The sequence below is a fragment of the Dama dama genome, chromosome 11 (genome assembly GCF_033118175.1).
Source record: "Dama dama isolate Ldn47 chromosome 11, ASM3311817v1, whole genome shotgun sequence".
NCBI classification, from domain to species: Eukaryota; Metazoa; Chordata; class Mammalia; order Artiodactyla; family Cervidae; genus Dama; species Dama dama.
The window spans coordinates 935,634-955,319 of NC_083691.1; the positions used below are offsets into that span (position 1 = coordinate 935,634).

The following is a 19,686-nucleotide window of genomic DNA, read 5'->3' on the forward strand; positions in this document are numbered from 1 at the left end:
CTTCTTCAGGATCAGGCCAGGGGAGAGCTGGCTCTCCAGGAGCACGGCCCTCCAAACAAGCGCGCCCAGGAGGCCCCCAGGCCAAGGCCTCAGAGGGCAGGGTGTTCTCTGGGTCCTGCGGGAGTGCCCAGCGGCCCAGCGTGGTTGGCAGGCTCTTAGAGGTTGGGGTGGGGGTCCGGTCAGGAGGGATGACTCTGGGGCAGAGCAGACAGGAAGGGGAAAGGGGGCAGCGAGCGGGGCGCCTGGGCTGCGGCCGGGACGCCGAGAGGGGCGGTGCGGGTGACTCAACAACCGAGACTCTCACCTGCGCTCGCGGCAGGCTGGAAGTGGGCGGCCCATCCCGCCGTGGGCGTGGCCTCCGCGGACCAGTCCCCGCCCCGGGTGCCAACCCCCCGGTCCCCCGACCTCGCTCGGCCTCCCGGCTGCCAGCCGCCGCGCCGTGCACGCCCGCGCACCCATGGCCGGGAAGGCGCTGTCGCTGCTGCCGCCGCTGCTGCTGGCCGCCGCCGGCCTCGCCGGCCTCCTGCTGCTGTGCGTCCCCACCCGCGATATCCGGGAGCCGCCCGCCCTCAAGGTGCACGCTGGAGCTCCCGGGCAGCCCGGCGCAGTCCGCGGGGATTTGGACCGAGCTGGGCCGGGCTGCGTCCGCGTGGCAGCCGGGACCCCGCGCGCTCCGCAGCCGGCCCGGCGGGGTGGGGTCCGGGCCCCTCAGCAGCGCTCCGGCCCCGGCCCAGGGCGCTGCAGCGGCGCTTCCGGGGGACGCGGTGCGGGAGGCCGAAGTGCCGGGATCTCTGCTCGCTGCGCCCGCCGCTGAGCCGTCTCGGAGCGGCAGACGGGGAGTCTCCCCGCACCCCCAGGGCGCCCAGGCCGTGGCCGGGCCCGCGCCCCCAGCACACTCGGCCTCCCTCGGGGTTTGGCCCAGATGGGGTGCGACAGGCGCTGGGCCCAGGGACCCCCTCCCCAACCTCGCCGCTGGCTCTCACGGTGCGGGGGCAGCCCTGACCGGTCCTAAAAAAAAGTTGGAGCGGACTGGGCCTGATTCCCCCACCCGCCCCCGCCAGACTCGACCTCCGGAAGCCTGGGCTCCCTTAACCCTCTACCGCACTGAGGGCCAGTCTGGTGCCTGGGTGGAGGCGCGTAGTCGCAGCCCCAGGCGCTGGGGATGCAGATGCAGGGTGAATGCTCCGTTGCCAGGGGAGACCCCCAGCTGGGGTGGGGTGGGGCGAGGCCGGATCCTTGGCTGGCTCTGCTCCTGGCGTTCCAGGCTCCCCGGCAGGCTCCCCCTGCTGGAATGCAGGCCCCTGGGGCAGGTGCAGGAAAGCGGCTCTGGCAAGCTGGGTGCTGTCACCTTCCGACCCTCAGGAACGACCCCTGCGCTCCCCTGACCTGCCCTTGAGGCCCAGGGATGGGGCCTCTGCTCATTGGCCAGTGATCAGCCTCGGTCCTGGCTTCCCTGGGGCCTCCATTTCACATTCTCAGATGCGGCAGAGATCAGAGAGGCGGGACGGAGGGCGGGAAGGAAGGAAGGGCCAGTCTGAGGGGCTCTTGCTGCAGCCTGAGGGCCTCAGGCCCCCGGCCAGGGCTCCCAGGGTGGCCCCCGACCCCTGACTCTGAATGCGCCTCCTGCAGTCAGCGGGGGCACGGCCGATGGCCCTCCACCCCCATCTCTGCCCACCAAGCCGTGTCCCGGCCTTCTCGGAGCCTCAGAACTTCATTCTGAAGCTTCCAGTCTGGACACAGGGTCGGGCAGGGTGGGCCAGATAGCTGAGAGAGCCACAGGGCATGGCTTCACGCCCTGCCCCACTCCTAAGGCTGACCCCCCACCCCACCCGCAGTATGGCATCGTCCTGGACGCGGGCTCTTCCCACACGTCCATGTTCATCTACAAGTGGCCGGCGGACAAAGAGAACGACACAGGGATCGTGGGCCAGCACAGCTCCTGTGACGTGCGAGGTAAGGGTCCCCTGAGCGCTGGACGCCCCCGACTGCATACCCGCTCACTGTGGGGCCTCGGGAGCCCTCCCTGGTCTCAGCTTCTGCAGACTCGGGCCGTCAGACCCCTCTGCTTGGTGCCAGGGGGCCACTCCAGGCAGGAGCTGCAGGAGCCCCCCCAAGGGAGGCTGCGTCCCTGGGTCTCGGAATGGCTGTGGACAGTTCCCAGAAAAGAAGCCCCAGGGAACATCTGGAAGGTTTGGGCCTTGCCTGGTCCGAGATTGGCTCTACACCCCAGGTAGAGCAGGAGGGGTCCCGAGGAGCTGGTGGGCACACCCAGGCAGGCCCCGGGGAGGCCGGGCCGGGCGGACAACACCCAGGGCTTTGTCCGAGCACCTGTGTGCACACCCACTGGTGTGGGTGTGGCGGCTCGGAGACCATGGGTGGCCCACAGGCAGCCCTTTTATCTCTGAGCTGGGCGTCTCTGAGAATTGAAGTTGGGAAATTTGGTGTAAGCTGCCACCTGGCTTGGGAGCACAAGCCCCCCCCCCCCCCCAGTCCTGCTGGCCTGCGGACCACCTAGAGGCTGCCCACCAGGCCCATCCTGCTGCCTCCCTCCAGGTGGGGGCATCTCTAGCTATGCTGACAACCCTTCTGGGGCCGGGCAGAGCCTTGTGGAATGCCTGAACCAGGCGCTTCGGGACGTGCCCAAGGAGAGACATGCGGGCACGCCGCTCTACCTGGGAGCCACGGCGGGCATGCGCCTGCTCAAGTGAGTGTCCTTCCCTGGCTGCTGACCTCCTGGCCCTGGGGACCATGGCAGCCTGAGCCCAGGGTGGGCCCTGCACACCCCCAGCAGCAGCCCTAGGCTGGGGCCCCTCAGCTGGCTAGGCAGACGCTGAGCACCCCAGCAGTAGGATCACGGCCACCTGGGGAGGACTCTGAAGTCCTCCCTGTGTCACAGCCTGACCAGTCCAGAGGCTTCAGCCAACGTGCTCGCTGCCGTGACGCAGACGCTGACCCAGTACCCCTTTGACTTCCGTGGTGCCCGCATCCTCTCAGGCCAGGATGAGGGTGTGTTTGGCTGGGTGACCATCAACTACTTGCTGGAAAACTTCATCAAGGTGGGCCCGGCGGCCAGCCCGATGAGCCGGGGGTGTGGGCACCACCCGCTGGCTGACCCCCAACCTCCACTCCCCACAGTACGGCTGGGTGGGCCGGTGGTTCCGGCCAAGGAAGGGGACGCTGGGGGCCATGGACCTGGGGGGCGCCTCCACACAGATCACCTTTGAGACGGCCAGCCCCACGGAGGATCCGGCCAACGAGGTCCAGCTCCGGCTCTACGGCCAGCGCTACCGAGTGTACACGCATAGCTTCCTCTGCTACGGCCGTGACCAGGTCCTGCGGAGGCTGCTGGCCAGTGCAGTCCAGGTACCCTCTACTGAGTCCTCCTGGAAGTGGGGCTCGGGGAAAGTGGGGGCCAAGGGCCCAGAGCAGAGCCTGAAGCGTGGCCAGAGCGGGGCTTCTCCAGGATCCCAAGTGAGTAAGGAGGGCTGGGGTCAGCTCTCAGAGGACCTACACTGTCTGGCCAAGCGCTCTGGGTTTTGTCCAGCAAGCGAGGGGGAGCCATGGATAGCTCATGTGTTGAGAAGAAATGCTATCCTCTGGGGTGGCCCTCCAAGGGTCCTAGGGCGGGCGTGGCTGGTAACGCTCGGAGCGGAACTGATGCACACCCTTGTCTTCCCCAGACCCGTGGGCCCCACCCCTGCTGGCCGCAGGGCTACTCCACCCACGTGATGCTCCGGGACGTCTATGAGTCGCCCTGCACCGCCACCCAGCGGCCCCAGGCCTTCAACAGGAGTGCCAGGGTCAGCCTGGCAGGCAGCAGCAACCCTGCCCTGTGCCGCGGCCTCGTCTCCCAGCTCTTTAACTCCTCCTCCTGCCGCTTCTCCAGATGCTCCTTCAACGGCATCTTCCAGCCCCCTGTGGCTGGGAAGTTTATAGTGAGTCCAGAGGACAGGAAGCATGGGGGGGAGGGGGGCCGTGCCCTGAGGTGCCTGGGGTCTGGCCACAGTGTGACTGTCCCCGCGTTTCAGGCCTTCTCTGCTTTCTTCTACACGGTGGACTTCCTGAGAACGGTGATGGGGCTGCCCGTAGCAACTCTGCAGCAACTAGAGGCAGCTGTGGTCACCGTCTGTAGCCAGACATGGAGTGAGGTGAGGCCTGCCCCCCGACTCCACCAGGGCTGTGCAGGGTGGTGCTGGGGTTTCTGCCAGCCAGCATCAGGCCTCCCGATCTTTCTTTTGCCCTGTGAGTAGAAGGGTGTGGGGACACAGTGCCAATCAGACTTGAAAAGTGGCCAGGCTACAGCCGGGAACCCAGCAGTCAGATGAGATGGGATTGCAGAAGCCTCTCTGAGGCCTGACTCCAGATCCAGGATCTGGAGGGTGGAGGGGACAGCCAGTGCAAAGGCCCTGGGGCAGCAGGGAGTGTGGAGTGGACAGGGCAGGGAAGAATGTGTCTGGGAGAGCGTGGGGGAGAACAGACAGCCCGGGGAGAAGTAGAAGGACCCGGGGAGACTCAGCAGGTAGAACAGGCACGGCTTGGGGGAGTCAGGAGTGGAAAACAGCTGTGCCGGTCCCAGGTGAAGTAAGACGGAGGGGTTTGGGCCTGTGGGGGAGGAGGTGATTCCGGAGAAACACGCGCGTGTCTGTGGGGCTCGTCCTGTCCTCTCTGTCTAGTCCCAGGCAGACTCGGGCAAGTGGGGCAGTGGGCCCAGAAGGCAAGCCCAGCACCAGGGGCCAAGCCGGGAGCTTCTGCTCCCCTGACCTCTCCAAGCCCGCTGCAGCCCCTGCTCCCAGGGGCCATGCCGCTGTCCCCTGGCCTCAACCTCACAGGCACGGCGCCGCTGCCATCCAGAGGTCAGGCTGCTCCTGCCCAGGGGAGAGCCCTGCCTGCTTCTTTCTGGGACCTGCAGCACCATCTCCAGCCCCGCACTGCCCTTCTGTGTCTGGTGGGGCAGAGACCTCCGGGGGGGTCGCTGGCCCTAGAGTCTCCCACTTGCGTCCCAGCTGCAGGCTCGGGCGCCAGACGACCGGGCCCGCCTGCCCGACTACTGTGCCGGGGCCATGTTCGTGCAGCAGCTGCTGAGCCGCGGATACGGCTTCGACGAGCGCTCCTTCGGAGACTTGACCTTCCAGAAAAAGGTGGGAACCCGGGAGCGGAGGGGCGGGGGGCGGGGCCTCCCGGGCTGCGCAGAAGCTCAGGCCGGACCTGTGGCCTGCAGGCGGGGGACACTGCGGTCGGCTGGGCGCTTGGCTACATGCTGAACCTGACCAACCTGATCCCCGCTGACCCGCCTGGGCTGCGCAAAGGCACAGACTTCAGCTCCTGGGTCGTCCTCCTCCTCCTCTTCGCCGCCATGCTCCTGGCCGCGTTTGCCCTCCTGCTGCAGCAGGCGCGCTCCACCAAGTCGGCGAGCACCATCTAGGGGCCCCCAGCGCCAAGCCCCCCATCTCTATATCCCCTCATCCCTCACCCCACCCCGCCACCAACGTCTCTGCCCTAATGCAGCCCAGAATCAAGGCAGTGCCGACACCGGCATCCGGTCAGGATGGGCAAAGGGAACCCAGCCCCCCCAACTCCAGCCTTGGTCTCACCCCGAGGCCTCCTGCTCCCCCTCTTACTGAGGCTGTGAGAGCAGAGTCTGGTCCCCGGGAGTGGAGTTCTGAGGACGCCTCCCACCCCAGGATTGGGTATTAGGGGGAGGGTCAGGGTCACAGCCCAGGGCCTACTTGTACACATTTTTTAATATTGAATAAAAGGATTTTCGTAGAGCAGTGTCGAGAATGTCCAAGGGGCGGAGCCTCTGCTGCCTCCCTCCCCCACTGCCCCAGCTGTGTGGGCCACACAGGCGCCCCCCCCCACCCCCCACTCTGGTCCCTGGGGAGGACCCTGGATCTTCCTACTTCCTTCCTCTCTGGGCTCAGGCTGGGGGAGTGCTGACTCTGGTCCCTTGCTGCACCACCGTGGCCTAGAGTAGCTGTCAGATGGCTGCTCTAAAACAGAGTCCCTGAGACTCCTGCCAGACTGGAGCCTGGGCCCTGGTCTCAGGTTGGCCAGGGTGGGGGTGGGGATGGCAGACGAGGGAGTGATGGGGCCAAGCGATTGCCTAAGTTGCAGGCAGTGCTGAAGGAGGCTTCCTGAGCAGCTCAGCGGTAAAGAATCCGCCTGCAATGCAGGAGATGCAGGAGACGTGGGTTCAATCCCTTGTCTGGGAGGATCCTCTGGAGGAGGTAATGGCAACCCACTCCAGTAATCGTGCCCGGGGAAAATCCCATGAACACGACTGAACACGCAGGCCTCTCAGGCGGTGCTCAAGACACTGAGGGAGGTGGGGGGAAGGAGGGGGCAAACCCTCCACAGGAGGCGGGTGGTGTTGGGGGAGCCAGGGCCAGGAGGGACGCAGGGCCCCATTGCTCAGGAGGATGAGCCTTGCAGAGAGCCTGGTCTCTGCAAGCCGCACAACCGCACAGACTTCGCTCCACCTGCCGCTGGGGCAGCCCTTCCCCAGGCCCTGTCTCCCGCGAGTGGCAGGCAGGCGTGGTCTTGCCTGCATCTCTCCGCCCCCCTCCCCCCCACTTTCTGGGAAGTGAGCTCTGACACTATTTCTGTCTGATCAGTGCCTCGTAGGGGACGGGGGTGGTCCTTGTTCTGCTCACACACACACACACACACCCGCACACCCTACATACACGTCTGCCAGATTCTGAGCATTTCACAAACCTGAGGGCCGCCAACCCCATCTTGGGAGTTCTGAGACTCAAAGAGCCGAGAGGAGCACGCGCGGGGGCGGGGGCCCCGCCCCGATCTCTCAGGGACGGGAGCCTGGGAGGTTTCCCGGTGGGACGCGGAGGCTGCGCTCCCAGGAGGCAGTCGGTGGGGTTAGGGGGTGCACCCCAGTGCTTGCCCTCGTGGGGCACCCCGGAGCTAACAGGCTGTCACCTGGGCACCGTGGACAGCTCCCCGCTGGCTGTCAGCAGCCGTTCCAGGTCACTCTTGCCCCCTGGTGGCCTCACCGGGAGCGGCCGTCCCACTCCAGTCATAGTGGCCACCGGCACCGGGCTAGTCCTGTGCGCCTGTGTGTGCCTTTTTGCCGTGCGTCTGAATGCCCGGTCGGCCTCCGGGTACACCTGCGCGTCCCCCTGCGCCTGCCCAGCTGTGTGCGCCTGGTGTCCCTCCAGACCCAGGCGGATCCTCCGCCCCAGGAGGGTGGGGGGCGGTGGGTGGGAGTTATCAGCCCGAGAGGGATCGGCTGGGGAGGCGCATCCCGGGGGACCCAGCCCCAGCCAGTGCGCCGCCTGGAGAAGGTCCGGTTTGCAGAGGCCGCAGAGGCGGAGGCGCCCGGAGGGCTGGCCGGGGGCCGAGGAGGGGCTCGGAATCCGAGGGGGGGCGCAGCCCGACGGCGGTCCCGCCTCCGCAGGTGGGGCGCGCAGGCGCACTCCGACTCGGCGCCCTCGCCGCCCCCGCCCGGATCCTCTGCCGCAGCGTCAGCGCCGCCGCCGCCGCCGCCGCCTGTTTTCCTCGGCGTCCGCCTCCGGCCTCCGCCCCCTCCTCGCCGCCGCCTACCCCGGCGCCCCGACCCCGCGCCCGGCCCTGGGACGCGCGGTGCCATGCTGCCCCGGCCGCGGCGCTGAAGGATGGCGACGCCTGTGCCCCCGCCCTCCCCGCGGCACCTGCGGCTGCTGCGGCTGCTGCTGTCCGGCCTCGTCCTCGGCGCGGCCTTGCGCGGTGCGGCCGCCGGCCGCTCCGGTGAGCGACGCGCTGGGCAGCCGGCTGCGGGGCGCCCCGGGGTCGGGGGTCGCCGGGTGGGGCTTTGGCCGCGCGCCGCCACGCTCACCCTCCCCGCCGCCGCCGCCCTGGTCTGGGCCCGCAGGCCTCGCAGGCCCCGCCAGCCTCGCCTGGCCCTGCTCGGGTAAACAGTCCCCGGCGGGAAGGGCGCGGCGCCGGACCGCCGAGGGACTCCTCTGGACGGGGATTCTCCGGGCTCCTTGGCGGCGAACCTGAAGTCCATCCGCTTCTTGTCTTTGTCTGGGTTCGTGAGCCGGTGGGTCGGTGTCGCAGGCGGGCTGTCTCGGAGTGGGCCGTGGCCTGAAGCCGGTCCCACGGGCGTCTTTCTGTGCGCGCGTCTCCGGTGCCTGCTGGCCTTCCTGCCGGTGGCCGTCCTGGAGCAGGAGCCGCAGCGCTGGTCTGTCCCTGCCGCTCGGGTGGTGGACACGCACCTCGCTTTGCTGCTGTGGCCGCGTCTGAAGTTTCGCGGGCATCTGACAGCTCGTCCCAGGCCTCGGGGCTTGCTCTGGCCTCACTGGGGGCGGGAGGAACTCACAGCCTCTGCTTCCTCACTCACCCTCTGCCCTGCAGGGCCGCTGCATTCCGTCTTCTGTGCCTGGCGGTGGGGGCACCCCCCAGGGCAGATTCAGGCAGAGAGGGATGAGCCCAGGGTCCTGGGAGACCCTGCCAGCTTCCCGGATGGCACTGAGGCTCCAGAGTTCTGCAGGAACCCAGAATCCCGAGCGCACCCTCCCAGGAGGCAGGACTAGGGGGCTCTGTACCCAGGCCCCATTTCTCCCAGCAGCTCCATAGGATAGGTGCTGCCTTTAGCCCGTATCACAGATGAGAAAACTGAGGCACAGAGAGGTGAAGTGACCAATATGTGATGCAGCTGGGATGCTAACCTGGGCGGTGTGGTCTGCATGTGCGGCATCAAGAGGCCAGAGCAGGGCAGGCTTCTTCCTGGGCACAGCACCCCTGGACAGGGACCTGGCCTGACTAGAGGAGGCCCCAAGGAGGCCTGAGGGCCAGGGCATGGCTGGCCAGGAGTGGTGGAGGCCTCCTTCTGACAGCCTGGCTCCAGGCTGTGCAGCGTGGGGCTCCCGAGGAGACGGGGAGGCCGGGTGCTGCCCCAGCGGCTCATCAGCTCTGTGCTCGCCCAGATTCGGGGCAGCATGCCAGCCGCTCTCCCGGTGCCGTTGTTCCTGGGGCCTCGTCCCACACTCTAAGAGTGGGGACCTTCCCAGGATCAACAGCCAGCACCGGCGACTTCCTGTGGCGGGGTGGGGGGGGGGGGGGCGGGAAGTGAAGGGAGACCCCTGGAGCCCAGAACCGAGAGCCAGCTCTGGACCACAGGCCCCTAGTCCGGGTCAGTGCACCCCGGGTTCTCAGCACCAGGGGCTGGGACTGCCTGGCTCCCTGGGGGCCCAGCTGGTGGGTGGGGTCTAGACAGACCTGCTGGCACAGGCTTAATGTTTAACCAGACCCAGCCCTGGGTCCAGAGCACTGATACTGGCGCCTGCCGACCCAGGTTGTGCAGGAGGTGGGATCCCTGGGAGGGGAGCCCCAGCCCACTTGCCCACCTGCTGTAGAAGCTGCTGGAACTTCCTCCAAGGGATACCTACAGCCAAGGGGCTGCATCAGGTTACCGAGGAAACCAAGTCAGGCTAGCTGAAGTCTGGAGGACGGGCTGACATGTCACCCTCCTGCAGGGGGGGGGGCTGGGCAGAGGGAACCAGTCCTGGTCCTCCAAGATACCCCCACCTCCCTAGGCATGATTGACAGTCCTGTTGGGTCTCCCCGTGGCTCCCCAGGCTCTGCTGTCTAGTGACTGGGGCCAGTGTCCAGGCCTTGAGACTTTCCCCAGTGTGGAGGTTCTCACCTTCTGCATCCAGAGAGGAGACTGAGGCTGAGAGGGCCACTGCCCTCCACTCCCCAGCATCAGGCTGGGGGCCACAGCTGTGTGTACAGGGCACACACACGTCTGGGCCCCGAATTAGAAGCGGCCTCCCTGCCGTGGTTCAGGCTCCTCAGCCCCTGGCAGCGCTGGCTGCAGGCCTGCCCCTGCCTGGTCTCTGTTTTTGGAGCCAGTGAGGCCGGCAGGCTCCACCCCAGGCTTCCCCGCTCCGTCCCCAGCAGCCCCTCTCTGTGCCGGGACGAGCCAGAAGGTAGATGTGGCGGGAGCGACTGGATCTGGGCCGTTTCCCAGCCAGGCTTTCTAGGGCTGTAGGATGTCGTGATGGGGTTTGAGTGGCAGCCCTGAGGGTACAAGAGAGAGACCAGGGCCCCACTGTCTGGGGCTCCCTGGCTGGGTGAGAGGCTTGCTCTGGGTCAGCTTGAGGCCAGAAGCAGGGCTGGGAGGGCTGCACGGCCCAGGAGAGCTCTGTGTTCTCAGGAGGACAAGGGACATTTCCGTGCGGAAAGCTGGCCTGAGCCTGGGCAGTGGCCTCTGGGGAGTGGGTGGGGCGAGGGAGTTCCGATAAGTGTCAGGACTGTTTGTCTTCCTGGTTCTGATCCCTGATGCGGGGGAGGCAGGGCCTGCCCAGAACAATGGCCGGAGCCTGGCTTGGCCAGCTCTGGAGTGGGGGCGGGGCGGCCAAGGCGGCACCACTTCTGGGCAGGGGCTGAGTCAAGCCCGCCGAGACCCTTTTCTTCCTCTGCTTCCTTTCCAGATGCCGCTGCCTGTCCTGGGAGCCTGGACTGTGCCCTGAAGAGGCGGGCACGGTGCCCCCCGGGTGCACATGTCTGTGGGCCCTGCCTCCAGCCCTTCCAGGAGGATCGGCAGGGGCTCTGTGTGCCCAGGATGCGCCAGCCTCTGGGTACGGGCTCCTCCCCCCCTACCCGGTACATTTGCCCCCTTCCTCAGCACTCGAGTGTCCTGCACCTTGTGGATGCCAGGACTTGCCAATCTCTCTCCAAGTGGCCTGGTGACCTTTTCCGGATGGCACCAGGGCAGAGTTGGGCAGTGGGCTGGGGCCTGGGGCAGTCACCCTTCCCAGGGCCACAGGTCCCCAGCATGAAGTGCCAGGGTGATCCCGGGAGAGACAAGGTCAGCGTTCCCCAGGCCTGATCTCCTCAGAGTCAGGCACCCAGCTCTCCACCCCGCCGAGCTGCCTCTGCTCTTTGCCCAGCATCCCTTCTCTCTCCATCACTCCTGTCTGCTCGAATGCCCTGGTGCTGCCCTGACCCAGCGTCTGTTGGGATGGTGCCAGCCAGAGTGACTTCAGGTGTGATGGGGCACATTACAGAGGGCATTGTGGGGTCTGAAGAGTTGGACAGGGTGGGAGGGGCTTCCCGGAGGAGCACGTTCCTGGCCACAGGCATATGGTTCCTGAAGGCACATGATCTGCTCTGCAGATGCTGAGTGCCAGTGTCTCCTGGGAGCCTCTGTCTGGGACGGGGAGGCCCGTCCACAGTCCCGCCCCGGCAGCTGCCCTCCCTTCCTCCTGGTGACCAGGCAGAGGTGGGGGTTAGGACGGGGCTCCTCCGCATCCCTTGGGAAGTCGTGCCCCCCTTGGCCGAGGAGGCCCACGTGGCCCGGTGATGCACTGTCCCTGCTTTGTGGGTAGTGGGTGGCGAGAGGGCCGGCACCCCTGCCCTGTCCTCCTGGCCTCGGCGTGCTCCCCTGGCACTTGCCCCCTGCCTACTTCCCTGAGAGCTGCAGCACACACAGTTCCTACAGTTGTCACCATGGCAACTAGGATGGCCAGGGCCCGCGGCTGGCACTTGGTCCTCTGGCTCCTGGGGCCTAGGAGGAGCCTGCGGGGAGGAGACCCAGGCCTGGGACTGGCTAGCGGATGGGCCTTCCCGCTCTCTCTGGGACGGCCACCTGTAGCTGGTGTTGCCAGGAAGGGCTCAGGGCCTCTCCAGCTGATGGCCCCTAACCCTCGCCAGGGGAGGGCTTGCTGCGGCCCAGACTGGAAGAGGAGATTGACTTCCTGGCCCAGGAGCTAGCTCGGCAGGGGGCGGGGCGCCCCGGGCTCAAGGCCCCACCCCAGCTTGAGGGACAGCAGCGGCCCCCGGAGGCGGGTGAGACCCTGACCCGCGCGCCTGTCCGACTCCCCACACTCTTGGCCCCAGCCCGTCTTGCTGTGCTGACTTGCCGTCTCTCTGCAGATGCCACCCTGGGGCTCTCCGAGCGAGGCCGGGGACTGGACCTGGGCCTCCCCTCCGCGCGGGGAGCCCCGGCGCCCACACCTCGCCCCTCCCTGGGCCCCGCTGTGTCGTCCGGGCCTGTGCACGTGTCCCCCCTGGAGCCGCGAGGCGGGCGCGGTGACGGCCTCACACTTGGTAGGTCCGGCGGGGCGGGGAGGCGGGGTCCTTCCCCGAAGGCTGCCCTCACCGCGCCCCCTCCCTGCAGTGCTGATCCTGGCCTGCTCCGTGGCCGGCGCGGCCGCGCTGGCGGTGGCGGCTCTCTTCTGGTGGCGGTGAGCTCGGGGCGGGGCGGGGCGGGGCCGGGCGGGTGGGAGGGGATCGTCTAAAGGAGAGGGGCGGGGCTGAAGGGGTGGGTTGCGTGACGGGCGGGGCTGGTATAAAGGGGCGGGGCTGGGGAGGGGGGTGACCCCGAGGGTCTCTTTGCTCCCCGCAGGCTGCAGCGAGACATCCGCCTGACCCAGAAGGCCGACTACGCGGCCCCACAGGCGCCCAGCTCCCCAGCTCCGCCAGGGATCTCGGTGCGTGGCCCCACCTTGCCCCGCCCCGCCCCGCCCCTTCCCTCCGGTCCTGGGCCTGACCCTCCCGCCTCCCCCCTCCCGCAGCCCGGGGATCAGCGCCTGGCACACAGTGCCGAGATGTACCACTACCAACACCAGAGGCAGCAGATGCGATGCCTGGAGCGGTAAGAAGCCCCGCCCAGCGCGGCCCACCCACCCACTCCGGGGCCTGCTGCCTCCTCCTCAGCCCTGCCCACCTCCACCCCGGCCTGCCGGCCTGCCGCCGCCCCTGCCCTCTGCCCAGAGCCACTGGCACCTGCAGGGTGAGGGGGCACCCAGCGATCCTGCCCCCCACCCAGGCATAAAGAGCCACCCAAGGAGTTGGACTCCGTCTCCTCCGACGAGGAGAACGAGGACGGCGACTTCACGGTGTACGAGTGCCCGGGCCTGGCCCCGGTGAGTGCGGGGCTGGGGGTGGGGCGCACGGGCCGGGGGAGGGGTGCATGGGGCGGCGGAGGGGGGGTCCCTCCCCTGCTCTGGGCCCACCTAACGCCAGCGTTCGCAGACGGGAGAGATGGAGGTTCGGAACCCATTGTTCGACCATGCCTCGCTGTCTGCGCCCCCGCTGCAGTGACCCGAAGGCTGACGCCCACCCTCTCGCTCACCCTCTCGAGGACGTGATGCCCACTGGTGGGGAGGAGCAGGGCACCCGGTCTTTCCCATTAAAGAGAGGGTGTCCTGACGCACGCCTGCTCGTGGCTGGGGCCCCAGAGGCTAGGAACTCCTCGCGGGGCAGACTCCTGCCTGCCTCTGCCCCCTTGTTGCGCCTGTCCCCTCAAGTGTGGAACCCCCCAGTCGAGGGGAGGAGGAGAACCCGAGACCAGGCATGGGTGGGTAATACGGGGGACAAGCCAATTAAAGTACATTTCAAACCTTTGCCTGAGTGTGCTAGAGACTGACCTCGCCCCCAACAGTGGGCCATGGTGGATGGAACCTGGAGTGGGTCCTCGGGCCTTCTGCTGCACCTCCAGCCTGGGAAGACCCTGTCCCCACCCGCTGGGGAAGAGGGCTGGGGAGGGGAGAGTATGGGTGCATGGCCAGGCCAGTCTGGAGTTGGCGCTCTTCCCTCAAACACCCCATCCTGTGCATGATGAGAAGGGCTGGGAGTGGACACTGAGGCCTCCGTTCCCGCCCTGCGTCCACCTGGGCCGGGAGGGCTGGGCTGCACAGCCTGTCTGTGGGCTTACTGTGGGACCACGGGGACTCGAGAGCCCCTGCAGCATACGTAGGGGGTATGCCAGGCAGAGGAACCTGGGCGACACACAGGCGGGTAGACCAGGGTGGGCAGTGGAGGCGACAGAGGTGGTGGGGTCCCCGAATGTCAGGAGGCACCTCTCAGCTGACCCCAACCCCCCACCAAGGAGCAGGAAAGCCAGTGGAGGGGGAGGTGACCTTCAGCTGAAGCCCCAGAGTGGGCTCCAAGTTTTGTGCTCGGAAGTGACGAGGATACTGGGCTGGGAGGAGGGGCTTCTGGGGCCCATGGCACAGTAGGGGCTTGGTGCAGACAGGGTGGGGGTCAGGCCTGTCTGCCCCACCAAGCCTGGGGAGGAATGGGGGGTGGGGTTCAGAAGCCCCTCAGTGAGTCCTCAGGGTGGGGTTCCGAGGTTGCCGGACCTCTGGCTCCTGGTGGGGCAGCCCTGCAGGGGGTGGACACGGTCCGCTTGGGGCAGCCTGGTCTCTCAGGTGGGGCTGGGCAGCGGAAGCCAGGTTGGCCCTCCTTAGAGCTAGTGGCTCTGCTAAAGCAGTGTGTCTCTGGGGCTATGGCCTCGGGCGGGCCCCCAGCGGGAAGCCACGGTGTCCTTCTGGTGCGCTGATGGGAGATGTGGGAGATGGACGGGGGTGGGGACAGGGAGCTGGGAACGAGCGCAGGGTGGCATGTGGACAACGCGTCGAGGACCCCTGTCCCCTGTTACTTAGTCCATGTCATGAGGGGGAACGGCCACAAAGAAAACTGGGGGACAGAGAGGTCAAGGCCTCCCTTAAGGGTAAAGGCCAGTCACCGGCTGAACCCTGCAGACCCAGGACTGAAGGGTGCCCTGGAGCCGGGGGCTCCGTCCCTGGAGTCCTGGCACTTGCCCCTGCAGCCTCGTGCTGCTCTGACCTGGGCAGAGGACGGCCACCCACGTGCCCTGGTGGACCACCGACTCCTTCCAGACAGCAGCGCCTAGGTGGGGCGGAGGGAACACCCCGCCGCAGCCTGTGGGGTGCCTCAGGGCCAGAGGGCCAGAGCACGCCTGTCTGCCCCCAGGGCTGGCCCAGCCCAGCCGAGTGGGGCCACGGGCCCGGAGCGCCCCCTGGTGGCGGAGCTCGGCCGCGGGCTCCTGCAGGAGAGGGCGAGGGCAGCAGGGGGCGCTTTTCTCCAGGGAGAGCGTTGAGGCCTGGGCTTTCGGGAGCCCCTTGGGGAAGAGGGGTGCACAGAGGCTGGCAGCTGGCCAAGGGGGCCCCAGGTCGGGTGCAGCTGTGGGGGCGGCAGTCGCAGCAGGCGGCTGCCTTCAGCCTCACCGCAGACCACCCGAGGCTGCCAGCCCCTCTAGCCCTCCTGCCCTTCCCACCTGGCCAGAGGTCCTGGCCGCATCCCATCCAGGGGGAGCTCCAGGGCCTGCCGGGCCCCCTGCAGGGCCCTGCGCCCCACAGCCTGCCCCGGCTCAGCCCCGAGGGCCGCTCAGGCGGCAGAGGTGTGTGTGCGGCACGGGGGCTCCAGACCCACCCACCCCCCGGGCTGGCAGGGGGCTGGCGGGGGGCTTGGTTCCAGCAGCGGTTGCAGGAGTCTGGCTGCTCTGCTTGAGCTCACCGGGGCCAGTGGCGGGAGCGGGTAGTGGGCTCCGCGGGGCCGAGAGCCCGGTGAGTGGGCTGAGGGGCCCGGTCCCAGGCCCTGGTCCCTCATCCCTGACCAGCGGCCAGCCCTGGTTTCACTGCAGAGGCCTCTGGAAGGGGGATCCTCTTCCCTTGGGCCCTGGAGACCAGTTAGGGACCCTCCAGGCGGGTCCCCCCGGGAGGCTGGCCCTGGAGCTGCGCCACACGCAGCTGGGCTGTGGGGGTGACCGCGTGTTCCGGGTCCCAGGTGCTCATGGGCGGCTGAGCTGGAGGTGAGTGCCCGCCTGCACCCCGTCGACTCTGGGGCCTGGCACCGAGCTGGCAAGAGGCCCCACTTTCCCTTTGACTCAGGCTTGCCCGTCTCTTTCTTTTTTCCGCTGAGAATCTCTCATTCTGACCCATTTCTGGGCCAAACCCTGAGCCCCATTTCCCAACAAGCATGTTCTCATGAATGGGGCCCTGGCTGCTCCCCGAGCGGGTAGGTGTGCAAGGGGCCCCCGGGGGCACCCCAGGCGAGGGTGGGGGCGGCTCCTGCGAGCCCACCCAGGAAGGGAGCGGGCTGCGGGTGTGGCTGCGGCGCTGGCAGAGCCCCCGCCACCTGGCAGTGCAAACAGGAAGGGCAGAGGCCCTGGCACCAGGAGCCAGGTCGCCAGCGGTCTGTGGGGGGCGGCTCCTTCCTGCCCTCCCCCGCTGCCCTTGGGGCGCCTGCCACAGGCAGAGGGGTGGGGTCCTCGGGGGCGCCCCTGCCAGGGAAGAGACACTGGGTGGGACCCAGGTCCAGGGCCACCGTGGTCATCTCCCTGAGCGCTGGGTGCTGGAAGGGCAGGGGTGCCAGCCGCCCTCCGCTCTGGCCGGGGCCCGATGCTGCATCCACCCCACCGGCCACCAGATGGTTTCCGACAGTTCCCATGGCCCTCCTCCCGCGTCCCCCGCCCCCCAATGTTGCACAAGAGCCTCACCACTACCGCTCAGAGCCTCTGCTGGGGGTGAGGAGCCTCACAGGGGCCAGAGTGCCCCCCTTCTCCCGGACCAGCCTCTGTCTCCCCCACGGGTGTGCTGACGGCCCCTCAGTTCCCGTCCTGGACACAGTCTGGCTCTCACTGGGAGATGGGAGCTGGGACAGGCCGGTAGTCCCAGGAGCCCGAGAGGACAGGGTGAAGGGCGGCCCCCAGGATGGCTCGGGTGGCAGGCCTGTTGAAGGTTCCAGGCCGGCGTTCCTTTCATGACACCCAACCTGCAGCCTCCAAGAACTGGACCGGCCTGAGGCCCTCAGGACGCTAGCGCCAGGGCTGGGCCTTGCCGGCCACATCCGGCTGGGGCGAGGGAAGCTAGTGACCGAGAGCTGAGTGGGCCGGAGCCAGGGCAAAAGGGGAAGGAACTGGGCCTCCACGCCTGGCCCCAGGGCTGGCGGACGGCGGGGCGGGGAGAGGGCCTCTGGACTGCAGCCTTGCTTTTCCTGGAGCAGGTGCCCACGTCAGGGACACAGCGACTCCTTCCCTTTCCAGCCTGGAAAGCCCCCTCCGTACTCCCCCGCTCGGGACTGTGGAGCCCGGAGGAAGAGACCCGGAGCCCCCAAGGGCAGCGTCCCAGCCCAGGTTCCCACGTCTCTTCCGGGCCTGGCCAGACCCAAGGCCACCCAGGCCGGGGCTCCTGCGACCGGAGCCCTTGGTGGGGAAGGAAGGCGTGGCAGCCCCACAGCCCCCCAGGAGTCAGGCCCAGCCTGGCGCTGTCCATCGAGGGCGTGCGCTGGGGCCCTCTGTGGGCCCTGCGACGGAGCCCCTCCCGGGGAATCCGGGTTCCGGGACAAAGGTGTCCTCGAGGCAGCAGGGGTGGGCGGCGTGGAGAGGCCTGTCTAGAAGCAGCGCAGGGGAGAAACCTCATCCTCCCGGGTGGAGCTGAGCGCAGCGCGTCTGCGGCCAGAGGGTCTGGGGGCCCACCGCGGAGCCGAGAGGGGGGAGTGGGGGAAGTGGGTGATGACACGGCGCCCGAGGAGGCGGCGGCCCCAGGGAAGCACGCCTGCTCTCCGCGGCACCCCTGGCAGGGCAGCGGGCGGCCACTGGGTCCTCAATGTCAGGGTCGCCCTTTCCGGGTGGGGGCCACCTCCACTCGCGAAGGCCTCCCCCTCCCTGAGGCCTGGTGGGCCCTGTCTTTCCCCCGGGTCTGCCGGCAGGTCATCTCCAGGCCTTCCCAGAGGCCAGCAGAGGTGGGGGACACAGCCCGGAACCCTGGCTGGATGCCCTTCCGGGGGCCGCCGCCCCCCAGCAGCCAGGGGCCTCGCGGGGGAGGCGGGGTTAGGATGCTGGTGGTGTCAAAGGTCACCGGGGGCGGGGGCGGGGGCGGGGGCGGGACGGGAGTGGGAAGATACTCTGGTGGCCTTCCTCCCGAGCAGATGAAAGGAGAGCATTTCCAGGAGGTACCCAGTGCAGGGGAGCAGCTGTGGTTTCAGGGCGTTCCCGCGGAGTGGCTGCCGTGATTTGAGGAGCCGTGAATGCAGAATGCTGGTGAGTCTCTGGCCTTGGGGGAGGCCTGGGCTGGGAGCCCGGGGCCCGTGGCGAGCTGAAGGACACAACCTCTCTTCCCGTGTCCCCTGCAGGGCTCAGCCCCGCTCCGAGCCTCCGGGCTCTGGGGGGCCTGGCCGTGGCAGCCCTTCTCTCGGCTGTCTGGCTCTGGTGGAGGCTCGGGGCGGCCCCCGGGGGAGCTCCGGCCCCGCAGCCCACGATCACCATCCTCGTCTGGCACTGGCCGTTTGCCAGCCAGCCCCCAGAGCTGCCCGGGGACACCTGCGCCAGGTACGGGGTGGCCCGGTGCCACCTGACTGCCAACCGCAGCCTGCTGGCCGGCGCGGACGCCGTGGTCTTCCACCACCGAGAGCTGCAGACCCAGCGGGCCCGCCTGCCCCTGGCCGAGCGGCCGCGGGGCCAACCCTGGGTGTGGGCCTCCATGGAGTCGCCCAGCCACACCCGCGGCCTCGGCCGCCTCCGGGGGGTCTTCAACTGGGTGCTGAGCTACCGGCGTGACTCGGACATCTTCGTGCCCTACGGCCGCCTGGAACCCCGAGAGGGGCCCCCGCCTCCACTGCCAGCCAAGCGCGGGGTGGCCGCCTGGGTGATCAGCAACTTCCAGAAGCGGCAGCGGCGCGTGCAGCTGTACCGGCAGCTGGCGCCCCACCTGCAGGTGGACGTGTTCGGCCGGGCGGTCGGGCAGCCCCTGTGTGCCGACTGCCTACTGCGCGCCGTGGGCCGCTACCGCTTCTACCTGTCCTTCGAGAACTCCGAGCACCGGGACTACATCACCGAGAAGTTCTGGCGCAATGCGCTGTCGGCCGGCGCTGTGCCGGTGGTGCTGGGCCCCCCGAGGGCCGCCTACGAGGCCGTCGCCCCGCCCGACGCCTTCGTGCACGTGGACGACTTCGGCTCGGCCCGTGAGCTGGCCGCCTTCCTCGCCGGCATGAACGAGAGCTGCTATCGGCGCTACTTCGCGTGGCGAGACCGATTCCGCGTGCGGCTGTTCAGCGACTGGCGAGAACGCTTCTGTGCCATCTGCGCCCGCTTCCCCCAGCTGCCCCGCGGCCAGGTCTACCAGGACCTCGAGGGCTGGTTCCAGGCCTGAGCGCCGCCTGCGGAGGGGGGCAGGGAAGGGTGGCTGGGGAGCTGGACATGTGGGTAGAGGGCTGGGTGTTGAAATCAAACCAGCGGCATCCGACCCGACCCCCGTAGGCAACTGCCTGCCGGATGTGGAAGCTGGGGTGGGGGGCCGGGAAGCAGGGCTCGGCTGGGCAGCCTGCCTGGAGGAGGAGGCTGCTGGGTATCGGAGCCACTCTTTGGAGGCAGAGGCGAGCGCAGGGAGGGAGGAATGGGGTGCGGGGTGCTGAGGTCCATCAGGTGGACGGCCACACAGGCCCTCCGTCCCCACCTCGATCATGTCTCGGGCAGGTTAGGGCTGCCCTCACATGGGCAGGGGCTGAGAGAGGCTGGAGGCAGGGCCCTCGGGGCTGCCGACATGCCCCCTGAGGTCTGTGGGGGCAAAAACCGGGCCCTCGGATAGCTGGGGTCCCTTTGTCCCGGATGAGCAGTCTGGAGCCCGGCATGCAGACCCTGTGGCCTGGACCCCAGACAGCCAAGCAGCCTGCCGTCCCCTGGGGAGGGAACACCAACCAATAAAGACAGAAGCAGAGCACACGTGGAATCTGCCTCCCTTGCGCCCCGGCCACACGGGGCTCCTGTCCTGGCCGGATCCTGCCCCCTGCCCCCAGGCTCGTCCTGAAAGGCTCTGCAGCAGAGAGCCCACCCTGATGCCCCCCACCCCGAAAGGCCCCGGGGCGGGGAGCAGAGGCCCAGCTCAGAAACGCGGGCGCCCTGGGACGTCATTCTCAGGCTGCGCGCATCCAGGCTGTGACGCG

The 19,686-nt window shown here is 68.4% G+C and overlaps 3 protein-coding genes across 6 annotated transcripts; all 3 read left to right on the forward strand.

Moving 5' to 3' along the window:
- The first annotated feature begins 434 nt into the window (after positions 1-434).
- Positions 435-5,750, forward strand: ENTPD2 (ectonucleoside triphosphate diphosphohydrolase 2). The gene is made up of 9 exons (XM_061154156.1): positions 435-574; positions 1,836-1,953; positions 2,554-2,704; positions 2,897-3,056; positions 3,136-3,363; positions 3,681-3,935; positions 4,029-4,148; positions 5,004-5,138; positions 5,219-5,750. Exons 1-9 carry the CDS (start codon positions 458-460, stop codon positions 5,420-5,422), a joined length of 1,488 nt encoding a protein of 495 aa, XP_061010139.1. The 5' UTR covers positions 435-457; the 3' UTR covers positions 5,423-5,750.
- A 1,733-nt stretch (positions 5,751-7,483) lies between these two features.
- NPDC1 (neural proliferation, differentiation and control 1) lies at positions 7,484-13,351 on the forward strand. 2 transcript variants are annotated; one of them, XM_061154166.1, is made up of 9 exons: positions 7,484-7,743; positions 10,434-10,580; positions 11,656-11,790; positions 11,878-12,051; positions 12,122-12,188; positions 12,350-12,434; positions 12,519-12,598; positions 12,773-12,869; positions 12,979-13,351. In XM_061154166.1, the coding sequence occupies exons 1-9, from the start codon at positions 7,632-7,634 to the stop codon at positions 13,045-13,047; spliced, it is 966 nt and encodes a 321-aa protein (XP_061010149.1). In that variant the 5' UTR covers positions 7,484-7,631; the 3' UTR covers positions 13,048-13,351. The 2 variants fall into 2 exon arrangements, with proteins under 2 accessions (XP_061010149.1, XP_061010150.1); XM_061154167.1 differs by lacking the exon at positions 11,656-11,790 and having other exon boundaries at positions 7,485-7,743.
- A 2,099-nt stretch (positions 13,352-15,450) lies between these two features.
- On the forward strand, positions 15,451-19,465 carry FUT7 (fucosyltransferase 7). Of its 3 annotated transcripts, none has more exons than XM_061154165.1 (3): positions 15,451-15,559; positions 17,677-17,788; positions 17,881-19,465. In XM_061154165.1, the coding sequence occupies exons 2-3, from the start codon at positions 17,776-17,778 to the stop codon at positions 18,894-18,896; spliced, it is 1,029 nt and encodes a 342-aa protein (XP_061010148.1). In that variant the 5' UTR covers positions 15,451-15,559; positions 17,677-17,775; the 3' UTR covers positions 18,897-19,465. The 3 variants fall into 3 exon arrangements, with proteins under 3 accessions (XP_061010148.1, XP_061010147.1, XP_061010145.1); XM_061154164.1 differs by lacking the exon at positions 15,451-15,559 and adding an exon at positions 16,707-16,752; XM_061154162.1 differs by lacking the exon at positions 15,451-15,559 and having other exon boundaries at positions 17,647-17,788.
- The last annotated feature ends 221 nt before the right edge of the window (positions 19,466-19,686 follow it).